We start from the raw sequence: 25,848 nt of genomic DNA, 5'->3' as shown, positions 1-25,848 counted from the left end.
ATTGGACACTTTGATCAAAGGACATCTTGTACAGCATGTTATTACAACAAGAGGAAAGGATCCAAATGCTGCCAGTCAACATAAATACAAAAATACAACTCACTTCGTCAACCAGTTACTCATAATTTACAGTTTTTAGGTGGCCATCTTATACTGTACTTCTTTAATCTTTGGCTGGATAATGTTGCATCTCACGTTTAAGAGAAAATAAGCTTTTCTTTGTCCCAAAAATATGATCATGTGCCCACTCATGGTGCCAGGAGCATAGCATAAATGCAGTATAAAAAGCCTGTATTTGAAATGTGAAAGAATGCCATAATGCCCAAAGAAATTCACATAAGCACAGGAAGCACATGAAAAGTCATCTGTAACTAAGATTCGAATGTGAGGCAGACATTATACAACTAGACCATCAATCGTCGGAAATGGTGTACTGTGGCAACCTTCCTAATCTTGACCAACAAAATTGACCACTTTTTAGATTTATCTTCTGTCCAAAAACTAGAGATCAGCTCTGGAAACAAAGATAATGCTGTTAACTAAGCACTGCACTGCTTTCACAAATGCTCTTTTTATTCCTAATGCTATTTCATTCTATTTTAATACAGTAATTGTTTATTGCATTTATTTTCTCTATCATTCATCTTTTCTTTCTTTTTTTTCTCTTCTTGCTCTGGACTCCCCTTTCAGACTGGGGCAGACATATGTGGGTTCTTTAACAAAGCTCAGTACGAGATGTGTCTTCGCTGGATGCAACTGGGGGCTTTCTATCCATATTCACGTAACCATAATGGCAAGAACAATCCGGTAAGTAAACTCAAAGTAGAATGATTAAAGTCCGAATTGCTATGACATATTCTTATCATGTGGATTTGTTATTGGAATATGTAATATTGGAAAATCGTCGAGGCCGAAGCCTGAGCAGGGGGTTTAACCAGCCCCAACAGACATGTCAGAGGGGATCGGTTCTCTACTAGGTATTCCTTCATGATTCGAAAAACATGACTCACTCTACGAAAAACTGCCTTGTAACCCAAGATTCCGCGTTAGCCCTCCACATCAGAGGAAGCTAAACCACTAGCATCAGGGCAGGAGCTAACCAACGGCAGAGCAGGATGACAGAAGGGAGTCTACCGTTGGCAGTGCGCTAATTTTCAAATTTTCGTACCTCAAACTATGGGTCAAAAATATTATACAAATGTCGTTTCGTTATTGAGTTTTTCATAAACTGGGACGTACCTATCTTGAGGTAACACTGTATTTGAAAAAAAAAAAAATACATAAAAAAAAAATAATACATGTATACACACACAGACTCATAAATCTCCAAAGATATACAGTACACCAGTTTAGTCTTGTTGTGTTGGTGGCATTCATTCTTGCAGTGACCTTTAAGAGCTTTGGAACACATCTGAGAAATCCAATAAGGCCCGTGGAGGGATCGATCCCACGAGACAAAATTTCTCTCCAATGGAGTCTGAAGTACTTGACGGGACCCTTTGTGTGTGACTGTGTGTGAATGTATTGGGGGTGGGAGACTTAATTGAATTCTCAAGGTGATCTGAACACCACATGCACTTCACCTACTCCCCAACAACAAAGACACATGAACCACATTATTTCACTGGTATTGTAATGCCTTGCAAATGGGCTAACGTCGAGTGAATGATTTAGCAGATCTGCGTTTTGAAGCTTGGAAGTAAAAAAAAAAAAAAAAAAACTTTCATTGAATGACCAAGCTAGCGATGCAGCAGGTAAAATGAATCGAGAGATGAGCAACATTGGGCACAATTATGTAAGCCTACTTTTGGAATTCAGCATACTTCTTTTTCATCTTTAAGTCAAAACACTTTTGATATTAATAATTACTAAAATGTTTTTGTTGTGATGAAATCTTGATTTACATTACATCATTTAGCATCGATTTAGCATTAGCATAGATTTAGCATAGATCAGAGGTTCTCAAACTTTTTGGAGGCAGAGACCTCTTTTTGGAAGTAAACTTTTCTAAGGCCCCCATTACAAATGGTTGTGGAAACAAAACAAGACAAAACAAAATAAAATCATTCATGCCAAACATAATTTGACAAGTGTATTTGTTACTTTTCAGCCATGCTGGGAGTGATGTACGAAATCAAAATTGCAAATTGCATGCTGCCTAATAATAAACTGGGTCAATTTCCTCCAAATATTTAGTGACTATAAATATAAATAATCAATCTCTCTGATGATGACATGGATTACATGAGTCTATGTGACAAATAAAAAAAATATTACATTTTAAAAAATAAATTAAACTGGTTGAATTGCTTGCTTTATTGAAGGGTCATGAATACTTTCACAATTCAATATAAAAGAAAATGAAGTTAACACAAAAAAAAAAAATCTAAAAAAAATGCATGCTGCCTCATAATAAACTGGGTCAATTTCAACCAAATATTTAGTGACTATAAATATGAATAATCAATCTCTTTGATGATGACATGGATTACGTGAGTCTATGTGACAAATAAAACAAATATTACATTTTAAAAAATAAATTAAACTGGTTGAATTGCTTGCCTTATTGAAGGGTCATGAATACTTTCACAATTCAATATAAAAGAAAATGAAGTTAACACACAAAAAAAATCTGAAAAAAAATGCATGCCGCCTCATAATAAACTGGGTCAATTTCCTCCAAATATTTAGTGACTATAAACATAAATAATCAATCTCTTTGATGATGACATGGATTACGTGAGTCTATGTGACAAATAAAAAAAATATTACATTTTAAAAATTAAATTAAACTGGTTGAATTGCTTGCCTTATTGAAGGGTCATGAATACTTTCACAATTCAATATAAAAGAAAATGAAGTTAACACACACGAAAAAAAAAAATCTTTACCTTAATGTTAAAAAGGCCACATTTGGAAATATTTCTTACCTTCAGCAAGTTTTCAAATGTCAATGGCAGTTTTATTCCTTTTAACCTTCTCTTGTAGTTTATGTTTAACCTTGGTATGTTAATTATTGTGGGTATCCTGTATTTATCTGTATTTTCACATTTATAACATGCCCTTTTTGATTGAATTTGATTAAGTTTGCAGAATTTTTATTATAACAATTCACTTTCCTGAATGCCAGGGGGAAATGTTAATGTAATACTCGTATATTTGTTTGTCCACAGTTATTGCTTGAGCTTTTGTTGTTTTTAGAGACAAGATCCTGTTGCTTGGAACTCCACCTTTGCAGAGGCATCTCGGAAGGTCCTCAACATTCGTTACACGCTTCTGCCATACCTGTATACACTCATGTATGAGGCGCATACCCAGGGAAACACAGTCGTCAGACCACTTCTGCATGAGTAAGTACACTATGTTTTTGAGGATGATTATTTGCTGAAACGTCCACCTGATTGAACAGACAGATGCCTCATTCAAAAAAAACGGATGGTATTGGAAAAAAAATCAAAAGCAAAAGTGAAAATGATGACTTGATTTGCATTTTTTTTTTTTTTTTTACTTAATAACTGGTTTGTTTGCATTGTTAAACCACACAACTAACTCAAGCTAGAGACTAGCAGTTATTTCTTTAGTCACCTTTATCATTTTGCCAATGTGTGACCAGGTTTGTGAATGATAGAACTACTTGGGACATTTACAAACAGTTTCTTTGGGGACCTGCTCTTCTTATCACTCCTGCTCTTGACCCGGTATGTGCACACAGACACTGGTATTATTGTTATAACTTCTCTACTGGTCTTTTGGATGTTGGTTGTTTTTTTTTTTTTTTTAACAATCACCTGACTGTGCTTGGTAGGGTGCTACAAATATAGAAGCCTACGTTCCTGATGCACGCTGGTATGACTTCCACACGGTGAGACCATACAGTTGCATACCTGGATAACATGTAATAGCACTAGAATGATTTTAGGGGATTGGAAAAGCATTATATACTTATATATAAAAGTACCGGTAAATTAATATTCAAGTACATCGCTAGTTAAAACTTTCAATCGATATATAGTAATAAATTGAATTACAGCATTGGATTAATTAATCATTTTAAAAATAGTAGATTTGAAAATTTGCTGAATTGTGCAATCAAGGTTTTGCACAACTGACACACAAGATGTGTGATTCACAAGATGTGTTAACAATAATTATTATCACTACACTAATAGTGGTACTTATGCATGTTATGCACAAGCTATAAATAGCTATATCTTTTTATCCAAGCATGCAATAATTATATTAAAACCAATTTATATTCAGTGTAAATCATTATCATCTGAACATTTTGCATATGATTTATTTTTCAATTATTCAAACATATGATTAAATATGTGTTAATATTCATCACATGAATTAAAATTGTAATTGCACAGAATGAATGAAAAAAATCTGGATTCAATTTTTTCGCCAATTCTACCAATTCCGAAAACAAATATCAATTTCCATGTAATACAGTAGTCTATATATACTATAATGATTTTTATATACCACCAATTATTTCTACATTTATAAGGATTTATAGTTGCTTTTCTGCATGTTTACAAAACAACACTTAATCCTGGTGCCAGTGAATTTTAAACTTTTACATATAATAACAGTTGTCTGAAGTGGAGCTTCAATATTTAAGTACTTCAATTGAAATTTAACATGCCTATGAGTGAAAATTTATTTATGAAGCTGTAATTATCTTAATTATTATCTTCTTGAGTGACGCAGTAAAAATGCAACCATGTTCTCACTCAAACAATCAATAAAACAGCCAAATAACCACCATAAATGGTGAGGAGGTAATGCTTGCTTAACAGTATGGTGCAAAATAATAGAATAAACAATAATAATAATACTATAATAGTATACTAATAATAAATATGTGTACAGAAACCCTGTTGTCCAGGTGCTGCCACCCACAAAGGGCTTTAGAGGATGCCACCTCTTTTATTTTAATTACACTTTAATTGTATACAACAAAAAGACAAGATATTTAATGATCAACTTGATTGTTTTTTGCAAAAATTCAGTTCTTTGAAATTGGTTTCCTTCAACACTGCAATGAATTTCAAACTGGGCATGTTTGCTAATGTGTTATACCTTTCCTTCTGACAACACTCAACACTTCAACGTTGTTGAAGCATTGTAGATGGAATTTGTTGCCATTTCCTGCTTGGTGTACAGTTTCAGTTCAACAGACCGTCATATCTGTTGTCGGATCTTGCATTTCATAATGCGCCACACATTCTCAATGGGAGACAGATTTGCTCTGTAGTTAGGCCAGTTAGGACCCACAGTCTTCATTTATGCAGCCCTGCTGTTGTGACACGTGCACAATGTGGCTTGGAATTATCTTGCTGCAGAAAAAAAAAGACATCCCTGGAAAAGACGTTGCTTGATTGGCAGCATTTATTGCTCCGAGACCTTGTTATACATTTCAGCATTGATGGTGCCATCACAAATGTGGGAGTTCAAAAACAATTTGAAATGTGGACTCATTGGACCATAGCCCTTTGCTTCTGTCCATTTCAAATAGGTTCGGGCCCTGAGAAGGTGCCAGCGCTTCTGGATGTTAATGATGTATGGCTTTCACTTTGCATGGTGGAGTCGTAACTTACTCTTGTGAAACTCTGTTAATTGACAATGATTTTCTGAAGCATTCATGAGCCCATATGGAATAATATTGTTTACACAGTGCCGCCCGAGGGATCGAAAGTCACCGGCATTCAATGTCACTTTTCACCCTTGGCAAAGTTCTCCTGTGTTCTCTGCAAAATCTTTTGAGGATATCATGTAAATGATGCAATGCCTAAATTCCTCATAATAAGACATTGAAAAACAACAAACTTTGGGACTATTTTTTTCATGCAGTTGCTCACAAAGTAGTGAACTCAACCCGTTTTTGCTTGTAAAAGACTGGGCCTTTCAGGGATACGCTTTTTATATCCCATCGTGACAGTCACCTCTTTCCAGTCAACTCTATTTTTACCTCTTATTATTAAGTTTCCTTGTCTCCTGTTGAGTGGTCCCAGCTTTTTTGATACATGTTGCAAGCATCCATTTTCAAATTTGTAAATATTTGCACAAAACAAAGAACTCATTTTAAACATTAAATATCTTGTGTTTGTAAATTGAATATAGATTGAAGATAATTTGCAAATCCTTGTACTCTGTTTTTATTTCCATTATTCTATTATCTTTTATTTACACAGAGTCAAACATACGCCACAGGATTTCTCATTCCGGCAGGCCACGAGATTCACTTCTTTTTAAATTTTTTGGAGGGTACGGCTTATTGAGCCAGAAGTGTAATCGAGGTTGATGGATAGGTGTGAGTACTAACTCTCTTGCAGTAGGTGGCAAAATGGGCCTAAACCTTGTTTGCAATCAGTCAATCATTAATTGAAAAAGAGAAAGGAGAAATGCATGATGCTCTGATTACTTTTCAATCATCTGTGTGGCAAGGTTTTGGTTTTCCAATTCAGGAAAACACTTTTGCATCGCCACTGGCCCGATCAAGTATGAGAGTGTCTAAAATAACACGGGATTTTGATGTGTACATTGCACTCGATATGAAGCCAATTTTGACAGTGGAAGGCAGTATATTTTGGCGGCAAATTCACTCCCGTGTTATGAGATACCGTCATGACATGACAGAGTAGTCTACAGTGGCCAATGACTTGGTACAGCTGTAGTAAATGCAGGTAACCAACGCGGCTAACATGTTCATGCTACTTTCACAGAGCGTTTTATGCTACTTCAGTTGCAAGTTAGTGTCTTTTTCGCAGCAGGTGTTATAGTCACTACCCAAAGAGCACAGTTGACCCTTTTGCTTGTATTTCTAAAAAAGAACATGACCGTTAAAGATCAGATAAATGTTAGTTTGCTGCACCACGGTTGGGTTGTTGTCATGCCCAGAAGTAAAATCACTATTGTAGATACTATTTTCATTAATGTTTATTTGTTTGGCACTCTAAACTCTTTATTTTTATTTTGTTCATGTTCAACTATTCTGCTTTGAGCTGCATCATTTGTTGATGCAGCAGAATTTGGAAAAACTTTTGAAAGTTATTTGCAGCCTGCTCAATAAAAATAAATAATTTTGAAATTGAATGATTTATATCAGCATTTTTTATTTTTAACTTTGCAAAAATCTCATATCTCTGACTCAATCTCACAAGATATCTCATCTCGTGGAACTTGTATCTCGTCACATGCCTAACTATTACCTTTTAATTAGGCTGAAGATATTAAAGTGCGAGGCAAAAAGGTCTGGATGCCCACACCAATAGACCATATCAATCTTCACATCAGAGGAGGGTACATCTTGCCTTGGCAAAAACCAGAGAACACAACATACTACAGGTAAATGCAAATAACAGTTCACAAATACCACTGACTTGAATATATTGAAATAACAACATGCATTTGGTTTTAAAACAGTCAAGCAAGAAGCCAAGAGGTTTTTGGTTGATCGCTAAATGGACTGTTCAATATCAATATTGAATTTTAAACTGCGCAGCGGTTGACTAAAATGTGTTGGAACACACTGTCAGCAACATAAATTACATTATCTCATTAAATATGAATAAAAAATGGGCTTCTCCCAAAAACTGTTTACCTGCTCATAGTCAATAAAATGGCTTACAAATGAGTCTAAACACAGGTTGCTGTGAGTGGTTAGGATGGTTGTAGCAAGCTTGTATAAGGGATTCATTTAACATAGAGGGTGTTCAGTGACTGAGTACAGTAGAGATCAGGAGGATTCCTGCTAACAATTATATAAATACAGCAGGTGTCCTTCACTGTTGCAACCCTTACCAACATTTCTGTTTCAGCCGAAAGAATCCTTTGGGACTCATCGTTGCCCTGAGTGACAATAATACTGCTCAAGGATTGTTCTTCTGGGACGACGGCGAAGGAATAAGTGAGTAAAAGGTCACCTGTGAGAATCCCGTTGCTTTGAAATGTTGCGCAATTACAGGGAATGACAATAGGCAAATGACATTAACAGTAGATTTCTAATGTTATCTTTGAAACGTTTTGTTCCGACAAAGGCTAAAAAGCGAGGCAGTTTTGAAAAACACACCAAAAACCTTTGATTGGACTTTTACACAGGAATGGGTGGTAAGATTTGAAACTACTGTGAACATAGTAGATTCAGTTCAATGTACGCTCAGCAGACTGCACCCTGAATATGTCTTCCGTGCTGTCGTTGCCGATCACATTATTAATAGGCAACAATTGTCAATCACTTCCTTGTCACTGAATTGAGTCAGAATTTAATCTACATCTCATTGAGTTATTTTCACATTCCTCAGATTCTATTTGTTTCCTTTTTGTTTGGCTAGTTAGTTAGGGATTCAGAAGATCTTTTGTTCATTATTTTGTTTGTTTGCTCTCCCTCCAAAGATAATAAAAGTTGCTGTTTTTTGTTCAACACGTTTAGTTTCACGGGCCTTTTCTGGTGGTGAGGGTACGGACGGGGGAGCACACATGTTATATCCCAGTTCCCCTAGGCTGGGTGTAACATGAACTAATCAAAGCATCCAAAAGTGCTGACACATGATGCTGTCAGGCGGGCCAGAGAAATTGTAAAATGAAAATCTTATTGTTTCAAACTATTAAAATTAAAATAAAAAAAGGTATTATTTCAATTGTCCGGGGCCTGCAAACCACAGTCTGAAGGCCCTATCGAATTTTACTAAATTTAATATGGAGAAAAAGATATGATGACTGGGCTGCGCAGGCAACTCACACACTATTAAACTAAGCAAAAACAATGCTGATAATACATTCATACAATATTTGACTAATTTGTACAAAGTTTTGAGGTTAAGTCAGTGCTTTTGATGATGTGTATGCCTTCAGAGAAGGCCTCAAGGGCCCTCATGGCACACCACTGCATTTATAAAAAGCTGTTCATTTGCAAGAAGAGACTAACATTACGTTAATTATTTCTGTTTTATAGCCTACTTTATTATTTGCTCGATCGTGGAATGTAGTCTGCTCAGGGAAGTGAAAAGAATAAGAATTTTATTGGGTAGTATTACTATGCATATGACAATAAAACCCTTAAATCTTGAACACATGTTCCAGTAACTTTGGCTCATAAAAACACATTACTTTGTAGAACGACTAAATAAGCACACAACGTCAGGTTTCAGTGTTTTAAAAAAGCTTTGGGAAACAATGTTTTTGGGTGATAGAAATGAATGAATTTCCTGTCTATTCCTCTCCTCCTTATTTAATGATCAACCTAATTTGCCTTGCTTTGTTTGCTTTTCCACTCAATGAAACGACACATTACCTGCTCTTTGTTTGAATTTCAATATTAGCAATGTATATACCGATAGTGGACATTCAGATAGACTCACAAATATTTATGGTCAACAATTATGGTCCTGACCTACAGTACATGTCTACAGTTTCATAGAACTTATGATGTATACTTTAATTAATTCAAGCAGTGCATCAGTATGAACGAGCATGAAGTCAACAGTGCATAAAAACGAGGAAAACCCAATGGCAACTTCTCCTCAATTTTCATATTTGCATTTCAACACATCCAGATGTAAAATGTTAAATTGTTTTGGTAGAATTTCAGAATATTACTCTCCACAATACACACTAAAAGTTACAGGACAGTAACGCATCAGTGCAATGCATCTATGGAACCGTGACTCTGCATAGTGTGGAGAACAATGACTTCCCAGTTATGATAAATAGCAACGACATGCACACCAGCATGTAAATGAGAATTTGACATAATTCTTACTCACGCATCAGGGCCCAATAGACGGTCTGTCAGTTTGTCACTAGCATAAGCCCACTTTAATGATGAATGACGGATTAGCAAAAACACGTCAAGTGCCCACCTCTGATGGTGAACTGATCGCGGAAATTTGGGTAAAATTAAATGATGGACTAAGGATTACACTTTGGATTGTCTGGGTAAAAATGCTGGATCAGTAATCACAAAAGGGGGTCCAGGATGCTGACGAATAATGAATGAAGAATGAATGATGAATTTTTGTTTGTGGTGGTTTATACGTCAATGATTCATACTTAATTTTCTTTCCTCAGACACGGTTGAAAAAGGACACTATCTACTTACCTCGTATGCTGCCGAATCGGTGAGTTGAGAGGCTGACTAAATGTCACGTCACTTTTTTTATTGTCATTAATGCAACAATTGTTCAAAACCCTAACCCTAACCCAATGATTCATCAGAAAGCAGAAGATTGTCAATACGAAAGGTTGCAAGTCACCTTCACAGAAGTTAGCAATAACTATGGAAATTGAATTTGTGTGACTTTTGGTGGTGTTAACAGAACTTCGCTTCTCAAAAGTGTTCCTCTGAAGCAGCAATACTGAGGATGACTCATGAGTGCTGCCCATTGAAGATTCGCATTGAGTGATGAACCTTTTATTAGATTACCATTTCATCACTGCAGCAGTAATAATGAAGCCGATGCGGCAAATAACACACACTCACACGCACACACACACACACACACATGCACACACACACACACATACATATATATATATATATATATATATATATATATATATATATATATATATATATATATATATATATATATATATATATATATATGTATACTGTGTTTGTACTGCATTCCACTTAAACATCACCTTGAATTAAGAACATATTTTTTAGGGTTTTATATGCGGTAACATCAATTGTCAGTGTCTGCAAATGTTTCAATTCCATTAAGCTGCAATAGGGATGGAAAAGGATCATGGCCTGAGGTGAATTTACACAACGATGGAATTACTTGACTATATTTTAGAAAGATGGTAACATTTACCAGGCAACATAGAGTAATTCTTGGGATCAATACATCGTGTTGTAGTGCTTTCACGAGACAGGTTAGAAATGTTCCATGACTGGGTTCATGAATACTATATTTCAAGACCAAACTGTTCAGGTGTTGTTCTTCAACATAATCACCCTGGAGTCTACCACACACTCAGCTTTCTCTGCCTGGCCTTCTTGCACTACTAGAAGGATTCTGTTGGGATCCTTCAAAGCTTCTTCTCAAGGCCATCCATGTCTTCAAAATGAGTTTTTCTTGGTGACCACTTTAAATTTTCAGAAAAGAGAAAAAAAAAATTACAGAGCCAGATTTAGTTATGAGGGACTTTGCTCCTTTGAGGTGATTTTCTTAACTGCTCAGACCCGCATGACATTTCCCTTTGCTTCCAATGCTATTTGCATGAAATTTAGAAATTTAGCAAATATCTTTTGTGTGCTTTTAATACCCTAAGCACTGTTTGAAAATTAAATGAAGAGCTGGTCATGAACAATGTGCTATTTGTTTTATGTGCATCATGTTCTAATTTAGCTTTCAAATAAACAAAAAATGACTGAGCTCATTATCATATGTTGTCTATTGCATTCAGCCTAACGTTTGGGGGTGCATCATTTACATCTCTAAACCTCCACAAATTTGCTAAGAACTAGGGATGTCCGATACCACTTTATTTTTTTTCTGGCTGACACCAGAATGAGTGTATACTTTGTAAGTAGGGACCAATATAGATACCAAGTGCTGATACCATTGAAACTTTATATCCATAAAATGTCCCCAAAAACAATGACAGATTACATATACTTATACATCACATCAAAGAATGTAATGCATTTATTGTCATTGTACAGGGTGTTACATTTTCCAGTTTTCTATTTTCTTTAGCTGTTTCTATAATTCTACCATACATACAGAAATGGCATACTAATAGGTATCTGTCAGTAATGTACTGTATGTCTTAAGTTTCTGATCATAACACGTTTACAAGAGGGCTAATACTAGCATTGGCTACTGTCCTGATACTGATACTTTGAAATAAGGCCAAGTATCGGCACGCTAACTGGTACATAGTTAGTACACATCCCTAAGGATGCCCTTCCATCAGGATATAGGGCATGGATAATGCAGAAAAGCCCTCATTAATGATGCATTCTGATTCATTTACATAATATATAGGAGGTGGCGCAAAGAAAAATCCGAATCGCTTACAAGATGCACAGTCAAACAATACAGTGGACTCCCGGGTTACAGCATCCCTGGATTACAGTTTTTTTTCATGTTGCGATGTGGAATAGTTTTTTGGTCCCCTCTTTAAGGTATTTTCCCCGCTTTGTGACAAAAACAACTGTCATGATCCTAGGGCAGGGGTGTCCAAACTTTTTGCAAAGGGGGCAAGATTTGGTGCGTTGAAAATGTAGGGGGGGCAACCTAGGAGGGCGTTCTTTACATATAACAGCAATTAATTTAAATACATTTCAGCGAGCCGTTCTGTGTTTCACATTTGCTTTTTTATTTTAATTTCAGCTATTTTAAGCATGTGTTTTGGTTAATTTGAAACGTGCATATCAAAATTGAATTGACATTAAATATTGAAATTGAATATTCACTCAACTTCACTTTTTTTAACACTAACTTTTTTGTAACAGTTGAACAGAAGTAATGGTACTCTTGGGTGCAAATTACATTTGAAACATAAAAAAAAATATCTCACCATGGCAGTTTAATATCTATAAAAATTGTAAACACAATAACAGAAATGAACAAGTAATAGTCATATCAACAAGTGCAGGGCTCATTTAAAATATGAAATTAGTAACTATAAATGTTGATTGGATTTTTAAATGGTTATTATTCTGGAGTGAAAAGTTAAATAAAAATGTTTTCAGACTGATCGTAAATGAAAAATGACTTGTCCGCATGAGTGTGATGGGTGAAACAGAGATCTGGAGGGCAGGACAAAGGCCAGGTGTGGCTCTATGGCAGTAGTATGGATGTGCAAGATGTCTTATAAGTAAGAGTCCGATAGCCGTGTCCTCACACGGCTCTTATTTAAGTTCATAACCGAGAATGTCTTCTCACACAAATACGTCGACCCGAACAAGCTTAGCATTTTCTTACCAAATGCTCGAATCTCTCGGACTTGTCCTTATCCAGCTGTTGGTAACAGTTGTAAAATATTGCTGCTGTGAGACTAAACTAGCTTCAAAATGTTTCAGTTACTCGCTGCGTTCACTACCTGTGGTCTTGCCATAAACGTCAGCATGTTTTGTTTGGTAATGTCGCTTCACATTGAACTCTTTAAAAACAGCCACTGTCTCTTTACAAATATAGCAGACACAGTTGTTCCGTATTTCAGTGAAGAAATAGTTCAATTTCCACTCATTCTTGAATCGTCGGCCCTCGCAGTCAACTTTCCTCCTTTTGTTGATTGTTGCCATTTTAGAAAGTTAGGGGCTCATATACTATCCATATATCACTCATATACTATTTTGCAGTTCTTAATTGAGCCTATAGATGGCAGCAATAAGCACACTCACATAACAGCGCTGCTGCCCAATGTATTCATTCTCCATACGGGCCAGACATTATTGATTTCATGACAGAGGCTGTGGGCTGGATGTAAATTGACCACGGGCCGCATTTGGCCCCCTGGTCGGACTTTGGAAATGCCTGCCCTAGGGGTTTGGCTGTATTAGTGCTGTTTTTTCTCCATATGCAGGCGTTTTTAGTTAATTTCTGTTGCAGTCAAACTGCATCCATGCAATGTGTCACTACAATGCTTTTCTGCTATTGGTCGGCCTCACTCGTTTCAAAATGGTGGAATGGTAAAGCTTTGTTCAATCGCGAGTAGATACAAAAGTGTATTTATAGTGCATTTTAATGCTTAATTCAAACTTGAATGGGTTAGCCATGGGACCAAAGATTGCTAGTGATGTTAAAGAGAAGTAAGAAGATGATTTTTTTGGAAACGAAGCTGGAGATAATCAAGAAATCTAAAGCTAGCCTAGCCTAAGGTACTCTTACTAGGGAATATGGGCATGACAAGCGCCACTCAAAAAGAAAATAAATCTTTTCTAAATTGTTTATTTATTATGTTTTCTGATTGTATACGTGTATATAATACAGTGGGACCCCGGTTTACGAACTCCCTCTTTTACGAACTTTTCGTCTTACGAACATGGACCGCGGCATTTTTTGTCCCCCTCTTACGCACAAACCTTTCGTCTTACGAACAATCAAACATGCCAGTCAATGTGTACGTAAAATTATTTTCGCTTTGCTGCATCAATGAAATCAATTGTTCACGCTTGTCATGGTAACGCTGAACGCTATTGCTCTTACAATGTCACAGTCACTGTCTCAGTCACAGAGTCAGTCACGGAGATGCCGATATGCTATTGGTCGATTAAGGTCACAGTCCCGGTCTCACTCACGGAGATGCGGATATGCTATTGGCCGTCGTCACGTCAATCACAGAAATGCCGATATGCTATTGGCCGAACGACTTCATCTAGCTTGATGGCACAGCTGGTCGAGACGGAAGGAAGGAGAAAAAAATCAGTCAAAAACGGAAGGAAGGAATGTTGTTAAGACTTTGCAAAATTTATCTGCTAGACATGGCCTCTAAAATTGATAGTGGCGGTAAAGGAAGAAGTAAGAGGATGATGACAATAGAAACCAAGCAGGAGATAATAAAAAAAATACGAAGTAGGCGCACGCACAGTTAACCTTGCTCGTGAGTATGGCCGTAACCGCTCGGCAATCTTCTAAGGGCAAGACTTTCCTTGCCGGGGGACGGACCTCGATCGACAACAAAATGGAGAGGCTTCTTCTATTATGGATTAAAGAGAAGGAAATCGCCGGTGATATGTTCTAGTTTGAGAAAAGTTCCCATTTAAGAAAATAAATAAATTATGCGGGTTGGTCTCTGCTCCCCAAAGTCACGTCGCCCCAAAGGTAAATGTCATTTTTCGTTTGTATATTTATGTTATTTAATTTAACTGTACAGTAGATTATGTAACTAATGTTTAATATGTGTATAAAGTCGTGATGTTTTTACTTAAGGTTTTTGCACGCATTCACGAATTAACATAGGTTTAGATTGCCAGTCATACGAGCAATTCGAGTTACGAGCGTAGCCGCTGAACGGATTAAGTTCGTAACACGGGGGCCCACTGTATATACGTAGCACTTACTATACTTTTTGGTAACAATTTTTCATATGTATGTACAGTTTTGATGTATTTACCTGGGGTTCTAAACACATTAGCTATTTAACAGAGGTTTGGATTGCCCGCCATACGGTGAATTAGCCTTACAAGCCCAACCGAACGGATTCATCTCGTAACACGGGGGCCCACTGTATTTTATTATCACTCCAATTTATGTTGTAATTTTATACTTTAATGATCAACATACTTGAATGAAGTAATCACATAACTTGACTTTTTTTGTTTGTTTGTTTCCCACTGCAACTTGGGACTTGCTTGAGACATGAAGGTCAGAACTTGAGACTTACTTGTACTTGTGACTTACATCCACCTTTAGCAGATTGTATGCTGTGATTGAAATATATCTTTTTTGACACCAGACCTGAACTTTTTCTAACAGACCACATAGACTTTGTTTTGCCAGAAATGATAATTGGGAAAGGTAATTAAAAAAATAATACACAGGAGGCTACTAAAGCCTAAGCTTAGCGGTTCAGTATATGTGTCAATCAATTTCTAATTACAGTCTAAACAAATAAAAACAGCTCAGCTACTACTATATTGGCAAGTTTACAGGCAATAAATTAATACTGAAATAACTGTGAGGATTCTGGACTGTGAACTATTATAGTAAAATTTAAAATAACTAATTGTCATCCAATTTATATTATGACAGCTTTTCAGCTATTGAGTAACAGACTGCTGTGGCTCACAAAATGATTGCTATAAAATGTAATAATATCTTGACAGAGCTGACGGGGGGGGGGTATTCTGAAAGTAAGCATATTTGTTTATTATCTTCAATTTGAAATAGAAGGATAGAGGAGTCAAATTTAAATCCCAGTAACAAACATAGGCATCCATGTATTGCCTGCTTGTTCTCATTAGGGTTGATTGGGATGAAAGGCAGGTTAACGCCTGGACTAGTGTCCAGCCCATCTCAGGTGACAGAAAAAAATGAAAGGAAAAAAAATCTGTGTTGTAATAGAAAATCCAAATATCTCTTTCCAACCAACTAATTTCTAATTCAAAGCCATGTAAATTACTAATATTAAAGACAAGAAGTAAAGATAATAAAGACCTAGATTAATCCATTGAGGAATGGGATAGATAGATAGATAGATAGATAGATAGATAGATAGATAGATAGATAGATAGATAGATAGATAGATAGATAGATAGATAGATAGATAGATAGATAGATAGATAGATAGATAGATAGATAGATAGATAGATAGATAGATAGTCAAACTGTTCTGGGCCGCAAATGGGTTTAATTTGGACTGCAAGATTATTTTTTTTTTGAAATATAAAACTGAGTTGAGATTTTTAATAAAAAATATTGAAGGTTTTTTATGAACATCGTAATGTTACATTAATATGTAATATTATATGATTGATTGTGATGTTGTACTTGTTTTATACAGTATTTTTTTATATTGAAGTTATTGTTTTAAAGTTGCATAAATGTACACCATGATTGGAATACATTTGTCTCCATGTGCTAGCAATCGGAAACGAGTTTGGCACCACTGCTCTGGATGGTGTAGTTGTTTTCAAGTGGTCTACCTTCTGGAGGAAAACAATTTTTCCCTATCATCAAGTTGTGGGACAAATTTTTCAACCATTAACATTTATTTCACAGAAAAATTGCTCAGTGGAATTGTCTGTCCTGACAAAGATTCCGGGATATATATATATATATATATCAAGTAGTGACTAATGTAAATTAGAAATTCAAGCGGGTTCAACACGGCCCTTTTAAGTGTAATGTGTAGGAAACTCACTGATCATTCAGATGTATGAAACTGACCCAGCCCGATTCTCTTTACATCGAGGCAAAATGACACACTGTCAGACATAGACACACATTAATGAGCATACATTTAATCTCTCACACTCACAGATCAATGTACATATACACAACACACACACTGTATACACACACATATACAGTAACCAGAGCCAAACATCTGTGGCTGTCCTCTGCCTACCATCAGGCTCATTCCAAAGCAATTTCACACAGTGATAAAGCAGGCACACAGTCTGTCAGCCAAGGGGAGGAGGAAGAGAAGAAAGAATCAGTGTGTACGTGCGTGTTTGTTTTTGTGTGCGCGTAAGCATGAACAGGCAGATGTGAGGAGATGGGGAAAGTTGGGCAACGAGGCCAAAGCTGCCTTACAGATTAGCACATCACATGCCATTTTGGATGATACTGAACATAGGCTTTGTGTGTGAGCGTGTGCATGCGTATGTGCGCGTGTTTGGATGTGTGTCTCCATGTTTATTTCTACGAAGATGCATCCATGTTCGTGGCATGTTTTTAAAAGTTTGATAAGTTTTCCAAACAACCACTTTTGACTTTTATGGTTTAACAGAGTGGACAAACACTGGTTTATGTCTGTTCCGCTGAGTTGAACAATGTACTCAGGCTCCTCTGACTGTTATTGCAATTAGTGAATTTGACTTTTTGATTTATAAATGTCAAAATCAGTTGTGATGTATGAGGGGGAGATTACACGTTACTTACTTGAAATTTAATACAAAGCTTCATTGAAATATAGGGGCTTCTTTAAAGTGGGTTGCATTTACTTTTACATTCTGATAATGAATAATGATTACTGATAAGTTATATGTTTGCTATTCTTAGAAAAAATATGTAAATGTAATCTCAGAGTGTATTGGAAAGCAACCGATTACACTTCATTAGTATTTGTTCTACAGTATGTGGTGTTTTGTTGCATCCTTTTTCAAGAAAATCAAAACGGAGGTAGAGTCAAAATTAGTGAGGAAACTCAATTACAGTGTTTGCCCCTGAACGTCCATATGATACAAAAACATATTCAGAAACACCAAGTGTACAAATTCAGAAAAGTGATCGGTTGTTTTAAAATACTTACAATTTATTTATATGATTCGACAATACGGTGCCTCAGAGGCGCCCAGGTTAGCATGTCTGCCTCACATTTATGAGTCCCAAGTTCAAATTCGGCCTGCTAGGAGTTCATATGTTCTCCTCGAGGCCGATTGGGTTCTCTCTCTCTGACTTCCTCCCACATTCCAAAAACATGCATGACAGGTGTATTGGACATACTAAATTGACCATGATGTGATTGGCATAGGCACCAGCAATCCTGCAACCCTTCTGAGGATAAGAGGCTCTAGAAAATGGATGAATTAGAGAAATGTTTTTCTTTTTTTGTGTGTGTTGCATAATTAATGGAAATATTTCTTTTCAGATCTATTATTTTGGTTGTAATTTGAAAGCCAACAAAAGGTGGCTTGATGTCTGATGCTACAGAAACATGCCCAGCTAGTGGCACATTACGGAGTTTGCTCAAATACAAAAATGGTCCATCAAAGGAAGACATGCTCAAGTTGATGCTAGGACGATCAAGTATTGGCAAACAAACCTCAGTTCTACAGGAATTGTTGCTGATACTTGGAGAATTTGATCATGTTCCTGTTGGTTCAGACATCCAGTCACTTAGGCAGTTTTGCAGTTAAATTTCCTGCTTTTCAAAAATGTCAAAATTGGTCAAAAATGGAGGGGGATCTTCACCTTTTTGATTAAAATGACAAATGGTCTCTCATAGGCTTCTAAATTCGAACCAAAAGAAGACAGGTTAAGACGTGGGTACTTTCTGAAGTGTCGCATTACTTTTATAAAAAAAAAAATAAATAAATATATATATATATATATATATATATATATATATATATATATATATATATATATATATATATATATATATACACATATATATATATATATATATATATATATATATATATATATATATATATATATATATATATATATATATATATATATTTTATGCTTGAGCTTGTACTTTTTGATATCGTTTGGCACATTACAAACATTATTTGCAAGGTGTGTCTTCTGTGATATTACCCAAAAAGCAGTATATTGCATGGCCTTGTCTGAGTGTGCTTGGTCACTGGTGTCTAATCAAGCATTCAATTTGATGTTGTATAATTAATTTAATAGCACAGTGGCAGATAGTTTCCACAAGGTCATTGGCAATAAAGTGTCTATGTTTATAGCGTATCTCTGCTATTCACTATTCCAGATGGCATTTCTTCAACTTTTCTTTTTAAAGGGTAAAGTGTTCCATATGGAATGAAACAGTTGCAGTTGGTTATAAAAGTTTTTTTTTTTTTTTAAACTATAGAAACTAGTTGTATTTTTGCATATTCAAAAAATATGTATCTTTATTGGCATATTACCGATATAATCAATAACATTCTCCTTGATCTTGTGTCTTCATTTCCACAAAACGTTCTGGGAAAATGTGTACTTTTGTGTGAACATGTTTGGTGTGAAACAATTCTAACAACTTAATAATATACTTTATATATCAGATGTTGCATCCTATGGCAGACTTCACAAATGTAAGAGAAAATGTATATTCCTTGATAGACTGCAGCACCTTGTGGGAAGCTTTCTTAGCTAGCTACCATAAACTATTTTTTTTTCTCATGTTTTGAATTCTGTGGTTAATAATCAAGTGTGGTGCATCTGCATTTTGTTTTTGTTTGTTTTTCAAACAAGCCAGCAGGGGGTAATCTCCCGGTCAAGAAGGGCAGACAGAAGAAGACGCTATGAAATATTGGTTTTGAGATTGAACTGCTGTTCTACTCGCCATGTTTATTACGTTGAAAATTTGTTGGTGCTTTCCAACATTCTGAGCATGCGGACATGTTTAGTCAGTGTTGAAGATTATGTGGCTGTAACCAGGCAGTTTGGAAATTAAAGTTTTAAAATAAAAACCAACAAAAAAAACCTTCCATGTATCATCTTTCCGCGTAGTTAGCTAATGTTTCTAACCTGCAATTTATAGTCTGATACAGCCTATACATGACAAAAAAAAAAAATCTGTTATTTTTTTATTGTTACGGCTTACAATGCAGTGTTTCTTATAGTGTGAAAATGTGATACTTTTTTTCTCACATTTTTACTTCATATAAGTGGAATGACCCAATATTTTTGTATTATTGCATGTATTTTATGATGTCTTAAATATTTAATGGATCCTTGTGAAATATTTTTGTCACCCTAATTTTTTCATTCGTTCTATTGTCTTTCCGCTTCTAGAATACTTTGTCGAGTAAGGCGATCCACAATGGCTTGTTTGAAGCTGATCATTTGATTCTTGGCATCGTGAAGGTCTGGGGGATCAGCACTGGTGTCACAGAGGTGACTCTGAAGGACGTGACTGAAACAGTACATATTTTGAAACCTGACTATAATGCTGACACTCAAGTAAGTTTTTTACATATATATATATATATATATATATATATATATATATATATATATATATATATATATATATATATATATATATATATATATATATACACACAGTGTATATGAATGTGACATGTCTGTTTTAAACCAGGCAAGTGTCTGGGATACTAGTTTTGAGCTATGTTATTATATGGCTGTTATTATTATTATTGATTTTCAGCAGAAATTTTGAACAATCTCCTTATGATCTCAACTTTCATTTCCCAGCAGCCGAAAAGACCAAATATTATTTGAAATGTATGAATATAAGAGATTAGTAGATAACGACAACATTCTTATGGATTTTTTTTAAACTGACAAGCGAGCCAGCTCGTTTCTTTGAGGTTGCCATTGAATGAGCCGGGGTCCCTTGTCTCAAACACCATTTCACAAAAGAGTTACATAAATTGACAATGTGACCAACGAAAATGGAAAACACCTAGAATGTGACCCTATGGCACACAGGTCTCAAACTCAAAGCCCTGGGGACAAATCTGGCCTGCCCCATAATTTTATGTGGTCCACAAAATTCTGATTCGACTTTAAGTTTCTGGTTAAAATTCCAAATTCAAAGCTGTCTTCAACTTAAAAAAATCGGTATTTCAAATTAGAACTGTGACAAAGAGACCTAAAATTTATTTAATTCAATCACAAGAGTCACAACATGTGACTGTGGATAACATGCTAGCTAATATTAGTTCTTATCTTCATCATGTTATCTAGTGCTGCCCTTAATGCGTTTAGCTCGTTCGCATTTTCGTTTGTGCCACTTTCCCTTGATAGTAAAAGCTTTTGTCATTCAGTTTTGTGATTGACTTAATGTAATTTGCATACATTTGAGATTCACTTGGAGATAGCTACTGGAGGTACAGTAGTCAACAGTCAACAGCTTTGACAAGACGGGGGTGGCAATCAGTTGATTACCTCACGGCCACTTCTACTAAACACATAATTGGCTCCCGGCGCGGCATTGACCAGTTTGGGCAGGAGTGAATACTAATCCTGTACATCATTACATTTGTAGCCATTAAAAATTATTATTATTATTATTATTATTATTATTATTATTATTATTAAGTCACATTTGGTTAAAGGAAGTATATATATTTTTTTGCATGCGCCAGCTTTAGCGGAATTACGGTAAATCCAGCACTACACACTCCCCCTCCAGCTGTCCGTAGCTATATCAGAAATGGGAACCCATCAACCGACCAACGATTATATTTAAAACATTTATTTGCAAGCTTTTAAAATTAATGATAACTTAACTTTTTAATTTTTGATGAAAAACTGTCTCAATCTTACATATTGTCACTTTAAAAGCGTCTTCTTTTTTGCCATTTCCTTGTATGAGAATGATGTGATAGGGCCCAATTTCTTATCTTGTGCTCGAGATTAGAACAGTCTGAAACAATGGACGAAAGTATGACCACTGTCAATGTGCAAAAATGCTCCAAAATTTGAAAAAAAAAAAAAAAGTTTTTTTAAAAATCTGTACATCCTAGCATCCGACTACACGTGAATACCAAATTTTGTAAAACTAGGTGAAATATCAGGCCTTTTGTCCTTAAGAATGTGTTGGTACGCATTTGAGTCATTTTCTAAAAATAGTGATGACTTTGCCAGGCCTGATATGTAAGCAACGTTTTATGAGTTTTTGTACATTTTTACAGTTTCACAACTCATGTCATTTTTTTAGTTTTACATTTCCACATTTTATCAATGCCAGGCTTTCATAACATTAAACATTAAATTTAATATTGTTCTTAGTTTGTGTGGGATATGTCTTGCTATTTTACGGCATGCATCAATCATATTTTAAAACTACCGCTATATAGTCAATTCTCCTCTTAAAATGTGAAAATTGTCTGTATAGCCTTTGCCTATAGGCTGAACAGCAGGGCAACTGGGTAAGGTTTTGTTTGGACGCGTGCGTCGATCAAATAATTTCAATAGTCTCGCATTGCGTTGGATATGCCAATCCATTTATTTTCGTCAACATTCATTTCAATATCCTGATAAAACAATAATTCCAGTTACAAACCAAACTGAAAATCTACCTTAATGACCACCCACGGTCGAAAACTGTTTGCCTCTTGCCCTGTCGCACCTGAGTGCAATCACCAACCGGCACGTATTTATGTAACCATGGCAACCATGGTTCCACCCACCATAATAGATTGGCATGTCTTCTGACAATTTGTTTAACTCTCTTAATATAAACAAATTAAAATACACAAAAAGCTTTTTGGCTCCAACATTGTCTGTTTTGACATTTTTGCAATATCAAGGGCACATCACTCAACTCCATTCTTGCTATTCTCACGACTCTTCCCTCAAATTGGACAGCGGGGCAACTTCTTACAAACATAATGTAGTCAACCACATTTGAAATATTCTTTTAGACACACCTGATTGATGGAGTGTATTGCTGAGATATGCAACGTTTGTATGTCAAGCTCACTGTTAGGTACACAACCGTTTATACTGATACTGTTGATGTAGTCATAATTTTACAGTGAGCAATAACAATGTGTTACAATCTGTAATTAACAGTCTTTACATTTTTGCATTGATTGTAATTTTAAACTTTTTTTTGTTTTGTTTTTTGTCTTTTTTTGTCTGCAGGAGTTAATTATAGATGCAACTGCAACCTCAGTCCGTGTGGACCAAGGATTTACTATTACATGGAATGCCAGTGCCTGAGTACGATTGTATGGTCATTTAGTGAATATTATACATAACTGTACATTTGTCAATTTACACATTTACTGTATTTTCCGCACTATATGGCACACCTAAAAGCCTTAACTTTTTAAAAAATGCTGACGGTGTGACTTATAATCCGGTGCGCCTTATATGGATCATATCATGTGCTGACTGCATAGTTTATAGTTTATGCCTAAAAAATGAAGCTGGAACCGACCTGGCCCAAGGATATTAAAGTCCGATTCGGCCCGAGCCCATTTAATTAACTTGATTTGCAGGCCAAACTCGATTGTATTTTTTTTTTTTTTTTAACTTTTGGAGGACTCAGAGGAAGCCCCACATGTCACCCCACTCATACTGGTGCATACCTGTCTTTTCAATTTCCCCGTCTTTCATTTTATCTTAACTTCTTGTGGCCCCATATCAGAATACCAGGTCAAAAATATGTAATGGATGCGGAGGGAAAAATAAAAAAAACGTCAGCGGCACAGGTTTACTTGCGCTTGGCATCTCACTCATACTGGTGCATGTTTGTCTTTTAAATTTCCCTGACTTTCGTTTATTTGTAACTTCTTGCTGCTTCATATTGGAATAGCAGGTCAAAAATATGTAATGCATGCTGAGGGAAAATTAAAAAGACGGCGGCGCCATGCGTTTACCTCCGCTTGGCTCTTCACTCATGCCGTTTCATGTTTGTCATTTAAATTTCCCCGACTTTTGTTTATTAGTAACTTCTCGCTGCTCAAGCAGTTCAAAACTAGGTAATGCATGCCGTCGAAAAATTTAAAAAGACTGCGGTGCCGCGTGTTCACCTGTGCTTGGCTCTTCACTCATACGTTGCAAATTTGTCGTTAAAATTTCCCTGACATTCATTTATTCGTAACTTCTTGCTGCTACATATCGGAATAGCAGGTCAAAAATATTTAACGCATGCTATTTAACGCCTGATCTGGATCTATTTTGCGCTCTGTGGCTCCTGTAGTAGTTGAATAGCAAATACCATTAATAACGTTTCTGTTTTTTCTGTTTTGTTGTTTTTCAAAAAAACAAAATTCCTTAGTTTAAGTATAAGTTTAAGTATACATAATACACTTATTTAAAAAAAGTTAGCGTCAGAGAGGCCCGGTAATCAAGAAGTATTTTTCCCCCTTCTTCAGATAGTACTAAACAGCTGTTAAATTATTTTGGCAGTTATAAGAATGCTTATATTGTATTAATAAAATTTATAGTCTATGAAAAAAGTTTGATGACTTTGCTGATTGTTTTTAATACATTCCCTTAATGGCAGCATAATCTAGTATATGCATAACGCAACTCATTTCAACTCTGTGCGCCTTGTAATCCGGTGCACCTTATATATGAATTCATTGATGGTGCACCTTATAATTCGGTGCGCCTTATATTGCGGAAAATACGTTACACATTTTATGAAACCATGCCCGCCTCTTAAATTAATACTTGAATGTACTTCCTGACATATTTTGGATGACATGATAGAGCTGAAATCCAATTTCACAATTTACATTTCTTTTTGTACAAATGGAAAACATTTAAAATTAAAACTTATTTAATGTTGACTTTTTTATATGTATCTCTGACTAGTTCTCCAAATTATCAGTCACTCATTGTGTCTTATTCAAATTTAAAGTTAAATGAATCAGGAACAAGTGCACAAGTAGTGGAAAAGTTGAGGAAGAAACTCTGTAGTACTTACTGTGCGATGTAGTTTTTACTTTAATACATAAAACTCACGTCATCCATATACATATTTTATCACAGAAATATTTGTGCATGCTATATGTTTGACCAGGCAATCTGTAATCAAGCCATCTGCATTATGATGGCAGGACAGTATAAGTTTAAAAAATGACAATGTTCAATTGCTTTAATTTTATACATATAAAGTTCAATAAAACCCAAGTCTATTTGATGGCAAAACACTGACCTTGTGGCTTTATTTCAACTTGACAGTATGAGTTGTATGTACTGAAGATAAAACTAACAGGTAGAAAGATTTAAGCGCAGGTAACTGCATGTGTAAGTAATTCTATGAAATTGTTTGTTTGTTTTTTTCACCACAAAGACATGCTGAAAGACAATCATCAATCTGTGCTGAGCAAGTAAACAGATGTTGACGACAAAATTATAAGAGGACGTAATCCTCAATGGAAACAATGTCTCAAGTGTTGTGCATTTGATAATTGGAAAAGCTTTGATTTAGGAGATGCCTGATGCAGCGACTGGTCCCCTTTGGCGGAACACTCGTAAACACAATTACACTAAAGCTATTGAGAGACCGAATTTTAGGTTGATGTCACACAGTGTGCTCTGGCACCTCTGCTCTTCCACAGATTTAGCTGCTGCGAGTTGCCTATGTAAATTTTGGCTTACCCAAGTGCATTCCCTTTGAAAGATGTAGTCATCTCCGATTCACTGAAAATGTAGTGATATCAAGTGCGCTCTGGGCCCATCCCATTGAGAGGGATGGACTGGTAACTTTTGACTGTTTAGATCAGGCATGTCCAAGTTCTCAAAAGGCCTGTTTTTAAAGTTCCCCTTCAACCACACACCCGATTAAAATCATCAGGTCATCAACAAGCTCTGCTGAAACCTGCTAACAATCCTGTTCATTTCACTCAGGTGTCTTGGACAAGGATTAGATCAAAAACAGGCTGGGTAGGGGCTCCTGAAAATCAGACATTGGCACCCCTGGGTTAGATGCTAATTATTATATATAATTTTTTAACAAAATGAAAAATAACACTGACAGAGATAGGAAAGAAAA

The 25,848-nt window shown here is 35.8% G+C and overlaps 1 protein-coding gene across 1 annotated transcript in view; it reads left to right on the top strand.

Annotated features, from left to right (window-relative positions):
- si (sucrase-isomaltase) overlaps positions 1 to 25,001 on the top strand; it is a 76,111-nt gene extending 51,110 nt beyond the window's left edge. Inside the window, exons 39-47 of the mRNA XM_088427104.1 lie at positions 691 to 807; positions 3,202 to 3,350; positions 3,614 to 3,698; positions 3,806 to 3,862; positions 7,229 to 7,353; positions 7,827 to 7,915; positions 10,075 to 10,124; positions 20,160 to 20,327; positions 22,983 to 25,001. Coding sequence (XP_088283230.1) covers positions 691 to 807; positions 3,202 to 3,350; positions 3,614 to 3,698; positions 3,806 to 3,862; positions 7,229 to 7,353; positions 7,827 to 7,915; positions 10,075 to 10,124; positions 20,160 to 20,327; positions 22,983 to 23,060 — 918 coding nt within the window. The 3' untranslated portion in view covers positions 23,061 to 25,001. The remainder of the gene's footprint in view (positions 1 to 690; positions 808 to 3,201; positions 3,351 to 3,613; positions 3,699 to 3,805; positions 3,863 to 7,228; positions 7,354 to 7,826; positions 7,916 to 10,074; positions 10,125 to 20,159; positions 20,328 to 22,982) is intronic.
- Positions 25,002 to 25,848: the final 847 nt, after the last annotated feature.

This window comes from Hippichthys cyanospilos, chromosome 11, assembly GCF_059441005.1.
Source record: "Hippichthys cyanospilos isolate Australia breed blue-spotted pipefish chromosome 11, RoL_Hcya_1.0, whole genome shotgun sequence".
Classification (NCBI taxonomy): domain Eukaryota; kingdom Metazoa; phylum Chordata; class Actinopteri; order Syngnathiformes; family Syngnathidae; genus Hippichthys; species Hippichthys cyanospilos.
Note: the sequence above shows the minus strand (reverse complement) of the source record. Positions and strands in the feature narration are given on the sequence as shown.